The sequence below is a fragment of the Phaseolus vulgaris genome, chromosome 7 (genome assembly GCF_000499845.2).
Source record: "Phaseolus vulgaris cultivar G19833 chromosome 7, P. vulgaris v2.0, whole genome shotgun sequence".
In the NCBI taxonomy this organism is placed as follows: Eukaryota; Viridiplantae; Streptophyta; class Magnoliopsida; order Fabales; family Fabaceae; genus Phaseolus; species Phaseolus vulgaris.
The window spans coordinates 29,250,310-29,260,398 of record NC_023753.2 but is presented as its reverse complement, the minus strand read 5'-3'; the positions used below and the strand labels follow the sequence as shown (position 1 = coordinate 29,260,398).

General features: G+C 33.3%; 1 protein-coding gene across 4 annotated transcripts; it reads right to left on the bottom strand.

The window, feature by feature from the left end:
* Nucleotides 1-425: 425 nt before the first annotated feature.
* Nucleotides 426-5,618, bottom strand: LOC137829748 (ETO1-like protein 1). 4 transcript variants are annotated; one of them, XM_068636638.1, is made up of 7 exons: nucleotides 5,263-5,618; nucleotides 5,075-5,156; nucleotides 4,500-4,757; nucleotides 2,698-4,410; nucleotides 1,479-1,770; nucleotides 990-1,299; nucleotides 426-883 (listed from the first exon to the last, which is right to left on the bottom strand). In XM_068636638.1, the coding sequence occupies exons 3-7, from the start codon at nucleotides 4,625-4,627 to the stop codon at nucleotides 663-665; spliced, it is 2,664 nt and encodes an 887-aa protein (XP_068492739.1). In that variant the 5' UTR covers nucleotides 4,628-4,757; nucleotides 5,075-5,156; nucleotides 5,263-5,618; the 3' UTR covers nucleotides 426-662. The 4 variants fall into 4 exon arrangements, with proteins under 4 accessions (XP_068492739.1, XP_068492740.1, XP_068492741.1 ...); XM_068636639.1 differs by having other exon boundaries at nucleotides 5,293-5,602; XM_068636640.1 differs by having other exon boundaries at nucleotides 5,362-5,527.
* Between the last annotated feature and the right edge of the window lie 4,471 nt (nucleotides 5,619-10,089).

Sequence of the window (10,089 nt, the reverse complement as noted above, 5' to 3'; positions counted from 1 at the left end):
TTTCGATCAAAAAAATGTTTTAAATTTTACTAAAAGTCATATTTCGTAAAATGTTATTTTAAATTAGGGTAAGATTAGTCTAATTACATTATTTTGTTTTTTCAATATAGAACTGGTTAAACTAGATCTCTAATTCGCTACCTCTACCTAATAGTCAGAGACCGAATTAGGTTATACACTCTGAATAATATTATATTTAACTTCTTAGCATTCTCCCTCTCTCGCTCTTCATATTAGATCAATTTTAAAAGATTTCACAACTTGGAAAAAAACAGGTTGGATTTAACAAATTTGAAGGTGCATATTTAAGTCAAAATACCAACATGAATGAGGATTAAAAGGGGCAATAATCCAGCACAGTAACGACATTTAAGTAATAGTTTTGTTTTGAATTTAAAATCTTTCAAATATAAAATAGTAAGAAATTAAACGATGAAGGTGTGTGTTAAGAAAACAATGCATTAAGTCCAACACTTTGAGCATGTGGGTGCCAAATGAAAAACTCAATAAATAACAAAATTTGGGCCACCCTAATGATAGTTAAATCCTATTTTGAACTATACTTTTCATTTACAAATTCCTTTTTCACGTTTAATCGTCATAGTGTGGCTGTGTTTTCAGGCACTTTCTACCTTTTCATCTCGTAAAAGTGTGTTCTTGACTCATGGCTCGTGACTATTAACACGACAGTGAAGTTCCAACATTTTCTGATGATTTGGGTCCACAGAGAGTGCAGCACGACAATCTCTCAATGCACTTAAGACATCTCCCTTGTGTTCATGGAATGCTGCACGTAGATGCAAGAGGTGCAAATCAGCTTTGAATGCAATTGCTCTGGAGAGTTCAGCAATGGCTTCCTCTTCCTTGTGGTTGTCCATCAAAACTGCAACCACATATCAGTGCTTTAAAGCTACAACATATAAAACAAGTTTCTTTTTCTTGTAGCTGACAAACAGAATAGAGGGTGAGTGAGGAAGCAAAATATGAACCTGCTGCTCGATATCTGTAAGGATACACCCGAAGAGGATCTAATCTAGTGACCATCTCCAGATCAGACTTTGTGAGTTCACGATCACCATACTCAGACCTCTTCTCGTAAGCTGAAGCATTGTTTCTTGCCCTCTCAATAAGATTGCTCATTTCTTTCAAAGCAGCAGCCTTATCATTTCTGAGAAAATGAACACGTGCAAGACCCTGATGGGCTCGCGTGTGCTGGATTTTAAGGGCCTTCATATAGCAATCTTCTGCTGCGTCTAGTTTCCCGCAATCAACATAAACACTTCCAAGATTGTTCAGAGCCTGGTAAATTGAAGGAAAGAAAACAAGTGTGAAACAAGAAGCTAAATAGTTGTTTCCAAAGTAAAATATGCCTACGATGCGAGTTTATTATTGACCCGTGCGTGTGGCCTCTAGTTGTTGTTTGTTGTTGTTGATCGGTAAAATATTTCCAAAATGCTGGAACAGTTGAAGAACCATACCTGACCTTTGCGCAGATTATCCGAAGGACACTTCAAGGCATCTTCCAGAAGTGAAATGACAGTTGAAGAACAAGATGAATCTACACTAGAGTCAGCCAATGCATAGGCTTTTAGGAAGTAGGCCTCAAAAGACCTTTTAATAGTAATAGACTCTTCTGCTTTTTGGAGCCCTTCCTCGTAATGTCCTGAATCATACAAGATCCACCCCTCATACACAACTCTTTCATGCTCACTTGATGCATGTTGCCAAGCTAACTGTAAACTCCTCATGGCAGCCTCAGGACAGCTGAGCCTACAAATTAATATTACATTTATAGACTCCTTAGCATACTTAAATTCAAGTCATAAGAAAGAGAGAGGATCTTGAACCAGAAGATACTGTGTTTCCAGATACACTTTCCCTCCTTTTTAGTTGTGTAAATTGACAGAAATGAAACACATACGTAGCAAGATTAAAAAAAGCTATTATTTACCTATTTTTCTAGTTATTATGATACCCTCTGCATGGTTCAATATATGTACATGAGAAACACTAATTACTGTTCAAAGAAAGCATACGAAATAGGGTATAAGACTGAACAGAAAATAGCTACCAAACGGACTATAACTAATCAGATTACGCATCAAATATCCTACAGACTGATTAGACCTAACATTCGATGCGGAAAGACCACGAGACAGTGTAGAAGAAAAAGTTGTAAACTAGAAACCAACAATCTCAGACGAATGGGAGCAAAAGTAATTTGACATATTTAAACTGTTACAACAAGTGCTTAAACAGAAGGAACTGTGAGACTCCTCATTTGGCAAAATGAGAAGTATTCATTGACCAAGCTAAAACGGATGTGCATCATCAACCTGCAGCTACTACCACTTGTTTTTTCTGAACACAGGCAATCTTTTAACCAATACTACAAGTAATCTCAAAAGTTTAACAGATATTTAATGTTAAAGATAAAAAAACCTCGCATCTAACAAATACCATTTCAGATTGCCAAGGCTTCAGTGGTGGAGTTCGGTACAATTCAAGATCTTTTTTATAATTAATGAGTGCGGGACCACGTTCTTCGTAGTAAAAACAACTTCAATTCACATAATACCCAGCATTTATACAAAAACAGAAAAATAGAAAATGGTGAAGGGAAAAAGGGCAACAAGGAAGTGACACATTGCATTGGCCAGGACAGATCTAGTATAATATCAAACATTCTTAATATACCTGAGGAGAAGCAACGACTGTCTGAAGTATAGAACACCTTTGGCCACATCAGATTCAAGCATCTGGTAGATGACAGAAAGAGACTCAATATCATCAACAGCAGACCAACAGTCATATAATCGTGCCCAACAATCTGCAATGGTCCAATGTTCAACATGCTCACGCACAAGAGTACAGAGCTGAGATGCAGCTACACGCCCTTCAAACATTTTATAAGATGGACACAGGGTAAGAATTGATTGAACATCTCGGAGTGCTGCTTTGTAGTCCTCAAGGGCCAGATAGATGAAAAACCGTAGTTCCAAGCACTCCAATGAAAGTTTAAAGCCAAGAATCCGGTTGATTTCAGACAATGCACCTTGAACATTCTCGGTCCTCATTAAAGTGGCAGACCTATACATGTAGGGATATACAAGAGTCGGGTCCAGTTCGGTTGCTTTCTCAAGGTCTTTCCACCTCAAATCGCCATCACAGTATAGTGATCTTTCCTGGTACATCCATCCAAGTGGAGTACCAGAAGAAATGACTGAGCTTATCTTCTGATAAGGTAAAAGCTTCTCACCCTTCATAGAGTCCAGTCTAGCTAAACCTGCAACGGAATAAATATGGCCTGCATCTGCAGCCCTCTCAAAAAGACCATAGGCTTCATCATATTCTTTCCTTGAGAGCTTTACACATCCCAATTCATGAAATGCCAGAAGTCTCTGCATTTCATTTTCAGCAAAATCAACCAACCGTTCCAGGAAATGAGCTGTTGTGTCTGAAGCAGAACTAAGGTTCATAGAAGCTTCGCTTAAGAAACAAAAAAGTGCAAATATACCAGGCCCGACCATGACTTCCAACTCCTTCCTATTAGCATGAATAAATAACTCCACAACCCGATTGTCACTGAAGCAGTTGGGTATATCGCGTAAAAGAACTTGTAAACAAGAAGCCGCAAGGACAGATGAATTCTGATCAACAGCATATTCCATGAGTTCCAGTGCATCTTCTCTGGAGGAAACTAAGGATGCAAGTCTTCTATCACAAGCCAGTTTTAGTCTTTCGCAACAATACTTGTTTGCAAAAACTGATATCTCCACCAAAAGATTTTGAGGAACATCGAGTAAACTGCCCGTCAAGCTAAAATAGCTTATTGCCCTCATACCTGATGGAGAGATGTTGTTTTCAGACAAATCGATGGTCTCAGAAAGCGACTCCCTGAAACACCCCTTTAGCATTGCATGAAATGGCGCTGAAAGTTCGGAAATCTTTTGCCTATCACAGACTATCTTCTCATCTCCGATTGTAAAGATTACATATTGTGAAGTGTGGTTCCCCTTCATGGAAATACTATCCTGGGAAATTAAAACTTTATCAAAAGAAATATGAGATTCTACATCTATGGGTTCAAATTCCTTTTCACATTTACCACAAGCTGTGAGCAACTGAGCAACTAATTCTTCCCCTTGCTTCTCATACTTCAGCCATGCCCCAAATATAATCTTCTCATGAACAGTGTTTGCTCTCTGCCAAGCTGACCGGAGGCTTCTCCGCATCAATTTAACATCCCCCATGCCCCTAAAGACCTGGTACTGTAACAAAAACAGATTTGACTGCTCCTGCGGAGAGCAGAGCTCAAGTTCTTCGTGAATTTGAGCTAAAACTTTCACATAATCAACAGGCTTGAAGAATGGGAGTATAGGTGGCTGTGGGACCTTGATTAGAGATTCTCTGTGGCAGTTAACAGTAAACCACTTAATTCAACGAAATGGCCAAAAAAGGCTAAGCTTCAAGTAAAAATGTTGACCTGAGAACCTTACATTGATGAAGAGGAGGACTGTGATGACAACTTGGGAAGCTTTCCTCTTTCAACTTGGAGCCAGGACTGTGGATTTAAAGCATTAGGATGTGCTTCTTTACATGATTCTGCAGTGATGAAAGTCCTCATAGGGCACAAGAGACAAAACAAGTCCCAGATCTCCACTATAATAGTGCTTCCTCTTCCAAATCAAACCTTTATAAACTGGGGGCAAAGGAAAAAAGGAGCAGACCTACCAAGAGAAAACAGCAGCTTCTACCTGCAAATCACATTCCACAACTCTCAAGTAAAAAATTCCCAACCCCAGAAAGCAAAATAACTTCTTTTTCTCTTTTTCCCCCTTTGTGTTCCCCTTTTAGAAGCAACAGAAAAATCGATCTCAAAGTAACGGTCTTTCCTAAAAATGGATTAATGGGTTACCCCATCAACAAAATCTCAGTCAAAAAATTTATTCAAGAAAAAGGGGAAACCATTTAATAATTCTACTCTACCCTCTTCAGTTCAGCACTAAGCAAGGAATATCTAAAAAAAGCCAAAATGGCTAAGAAAGATCCCAACATAAAAGAAAAAAAATACCACTTGAATTGTAGTGGTTCATCCAAATCAGCGCATAAAATGCCAGGGAGAGATGGAGGGCAACTTCACCTGTGGCTTAAATCTGCATAACCAAATGAAGGATTTGAAACAACGATACGAAGGGTATAGGATCAAATCAAAGTGCGGGAGAATATAACTGAAAATTTTCGACTTTGTCTAACTTTTACTTTTTCCTGGTGAAAGGGAAAGTGAATTACTTTTTCCCTTCCTTCCGTTGCTGTAAAGCATAGAAGTTGCAGCCACTGTTGGTTGGAAGTTGAACTTACCAAAATCAATGAGTATAAACGTTTGAACTCCGTTGATAGAAAGTGGGAAAAAAATAACTGAACTAAAAACAAAAACAAGTGATGAAACAATTGAAATAAAAAAGGAAAACAACAGGAGCATGACAGATATTTGGCAGTCCTTTTCCAATGCCAATGACAAACGCCCAAATATTCCTCGTCTGAAAATGATGTCTTGTTTGATTCTTCCAACCAATCAATAATTGTCTTAGTTACTTCGAAATATTTTTATTTGTCGCAAGAAAAATCATTTTAGTACTTTACAAAATTTTGACAATGATTCATCTTTTATAATATAACTTTTTAATTTAAAGTCCATATATACATTGACAACTAAATGCTCAAAAATAAAATCTAGAAATTTTTTAATGAATATCGTGGCTGTAAAAGATCTTACACGGTTTATTAATAAGTTTTTAAATAACTTTTAGCATTGTTATTACGAAAGTTAATAGTTAATACATTTGTCATGTATCATAGGTTTTGATAAAACGATTGTTTAAACAAAATTACACATTTATGCAATTTTTAAACAAATATATTTGTAGAATTGAACTTCAGCCCTATTATTTTGAAGAAAGAAATCTTTAAAATATTATTTTAATCCTGTTCTTGAAAAAATTGTGATACTAACTCCATTAGTTGAATTATATTATAAAGTGCATATTTTTTCTTTTAACTTTATCATTTTGTTAGTTGTAGTATAAGAGAATGTTATATGCTAAATAGAATGTTTGATTGGTGGCTTTTATTTTATGATAAAGATATGTGTGGGAGCAGATTTACTGTCTTCTATGTTACCCTGGTTGAATGGAGAGAAATCAAATAAATGAAAAAAAACTGAAAAAAAAAGTGTATAAATAAAATAGATAAAAAATATAATTTGTTCTATAATAATATTATTATATAATTTGTTCTATATAATTAGTTATTATTGGATCTTAAATCTAAATATTATTATATATTTATTTTATGTATATTTTAAAAAAATTGAATATTTTATTTTATGTTTAGTTTTTAGTATTATTAAAGTCATGAAATTATATTTTTATGTTTTTTGATATATTATTTAATTAATACAGTTTGACGAGTAAGTTTTAACCCATGCTTAAACCCATTCAGTTTTCAAAGCATAGTTCTTTTTTATATATAATATTTTTCTTAACCAAGTAAAGATTTATGTGTGTTGACTTTAATTAGCAAAATCATGTTATTTTGAACATAATTAAAATTAAAAAATAACTTATTATATTTTTAAAATTTTGAACTTTGAGATTAATTTTATTCCTAATTGTATTTAAAAAGAATGTGAAATATATTAGCTCTTTACTTAATAAAATTTGAAAAATAGTTTTAAATATAGAATTATGTTATACATTAAAATATTTTTTATCAAAATAACATAAAAGATATATGTATACTTAGCTAACTTGTTCATATTTTGATATTGATTCATGTGTTTCTTTTCTTGACTTTTGAGTTGGTTGTTTGTGTACCTATCCCGAATAAGGGGAAAATACATCCCTAGCTCTTCTTATTGTAACGTCCATAATTCAGTAATTGAGCACCTAATGTCGTAATTCAATAAGGGAGATTTTTCATATAGTGAAACAGTAAATTAATAACCATAATGACTCTTTTAAAGTTTCACTTACGATCACTTCCCAAAAGGCCTATAAATATAAGCATTTTTCAAAGAGTATACACACAATTCTTACTCATACTTTACTCTATATTATTACACCTAAGCATATTTCTTAACCTAAGCAATGGAGAGTCTTTTGGAGGTGGATCTCCCTATTCTTCTAGTGATCGTTCAGAGCTCGATTTACAAAAAAAATCTTCTTCTTTCCACTGCAAAGCTCTCCAAAGCCATTTCAAGTAGGGACAAGACCCTTACTCAAAAAGACTCCTTATAAATTGTGGAAAGATAAGAAACCCAACATATCTTATTTTCATCCCTTTGTAATTCGATGTTTTATTTAAAATACAAAATATAGCTTGGGAAAATTTTATTCTAGGAGTGATGAATAAATTTTACTTAGTTATTGTTATAGACTTGTCTAATGTTGAAAAAGGTTATCCATGTAAAATTTAATGACTTTAAGCCTGATGAGAAATTATTAGAGACAAATGAATTTGTTGACTTGTAGGAACCCAATAATGATACACCAGAAACACTAGACGGTCAGACAACTGCATTTTGAAGGTCAGACGAATACATTATACCATCTTTCCAATTCATCAACAAACGAAAGAGAATCATCTAGTAGGAATTCAACTATTCTGAAACATCATCCTATCAATGTTATCATAGGAAATCCCAAGGAATGAGTCTCTATGAGATTTAAGGCAAAAGATTAGATAACAATGATTTTAAAAATTGAGCCTAGAAAATGCAAATTAAACATTATATGATGGAAATTAGGTTAAGATCATGCAAGAAGAGCTCAAAAAGTTTGAGATAAATGAAATAAGGACACTTCACGATCCCCCTAAGAACAAAGTTGTCATTGGAGCCAAGTTGGTGTTCAAGAACAAGCTAGATGAAGAAGGTAAGGTAGTGAGAAAAAAAGACTAAACTGGTAGCTAGGGGTATCCACCATCTGAAGGTATGGACTGTACTGAAACTTTTGTTCCTGTAGCTCATCTAGAGGCTATATGAATCTTGTTCTCATTCACTGCATTCACTAAAATGAAGTTATAGGATATGTAAGTTAATAGTTGTCGTTTTGTTGTCAAATTAAAATAATTCCAACGTTATGATAATATAATTATGGTCAGGTAACCTCAAATCGTCTTCTAAGAAATCTAATGGTGAAATCAATGTTTAGAATCTATTTGCAAGCAAGAAAAGTTACAAATAACAAGAAATATAACAAGGGTTAAGACAAAAAACTATAAAATAAAACCAAATACAATTGGCCCAAAAACTAAAAAAAGCAGCCCAAAACAAAAAGGGTGTTTGTTCCTGAACCCCTACATTTTTTCCTAGCACCCCTACATTTTTCTTCCAGCATCCCTATATTCCAAGATAGGGGGTTTATCAGAAAAAGTTACATACTGCCTTTTTCAAAAGGGCATGTACTCCCTATTTCATTCCAAATTTATCATTTTTGGTAGTTGCTCAGCAGTATCCATAAAAATGTAAAGAAAAAAAATAAGAAAGGTGATTTTCAGTGACTTTGAGAATTTTAAAAATTCTCAATTTAATTTTATAAATTCACATAAATATAGGGGGTGCAGGAAGAAAAAATATAAGATTGCAGGAAGAAAAAAAACACAGTTTATCACTATGATACTCAGAACTATATTTGAGTTATCCTATCCAAAATCATTTTCTAATTTTGATATTTTTTTTATCAATAAAAGAAAGATATATATTTTTAAAAAGTTACTCAGATTATTATAACCCGTATTACGTATTGAATTATAAGTGATTGAGTTTAGCGTTTAGTGTTTACATTTAGGGTAAGCCATTAACACACAAGCCCCCATAAACCTCCAACTTCAAGTGCCCAAAACCAGAACATAAGCAATTTTGTAAGACCAAACATAAAATCGAACTTAGTTATTTGCGGAAGCTTTTAGAGTTTCATCTTGTTTACGTAGTTTATTTTAAATATAAGCAAAAAATGTTGATAATACATTCTATAATATACGTTTAAGTATATTTTTATCATTAAATTGTTTCATACAAATCTCATTAACACTTCACCAAAAAAAATAATCTGATTAAAGTGAATTTAGTAATTTAGTAAAATAGACATAAAATTGATCTAAATATAGTAAAGAATGCACTAAATATAATCCCAATACTAATTTAATAAAAATATTCCATCTTTCATATTTTAATAAGAAAGGTTGGTAGTAGACATATGAATCCTTTACTTATAGGCTAAGTATGGTTCAAATGACAAACCTACCCTTTATTCATTTATTTATTAAACCATAATAAAAAACTTGTTTGGTTTTGTCTCCTTAATTTGCGTGGTTCGCAATGCTTGTTGGGTGAATCTTCCATTACTTTGGCTAAGCTTCTGTAACCTAATTGATGTTAAATTTGACATGTGATATGATTAAATGAAAATGGCATTGGAAGTTTGGTAGGGAAAATTAGCAAGTGAAATGATGAATCTGAATTATAAAAAAGATTTGAAATAAACGAGTGAATGTTTGGTAACTGCCTAAGTATGAAAGCTCTTAAGTGAATTATCCTCTCTTATTCAACTATACATGACTTCCTTAATTGCAATAATCAAACTCAACTTCAAACACATTGCAAAACATAATATATGTTCTCTCCTTTTCTTCTTCTTTAACTTTATCCTTAAAAAAACCCATAATATTAAACAACTTCTTCTATAACTTTGATAACTTTGAAGTTTTTATTGTTATGAACTTAAAAGATTAAGAAAATGAATGGTAGATCAAATGTTCAGAGCAAGGAGAAAATGATTTATTTTATCGAATAATAATTTTGACTAATATATAGTCTTACAAAAGCTAACCAAATACAAATAACAACCCACAATATATACAAAAATGTACATCATAAAACATTCAGGCTAAGTACTAGTCTCCTTACATAATAGGAATTTATTTAACAGAAAAAGAAAACTAAAGAATCATAATCCTATACGTAACATTTCATCACTTAAACTATTGCAAATAAGAATTAGTTTACTTCAGACACTTCTCGAACACCGA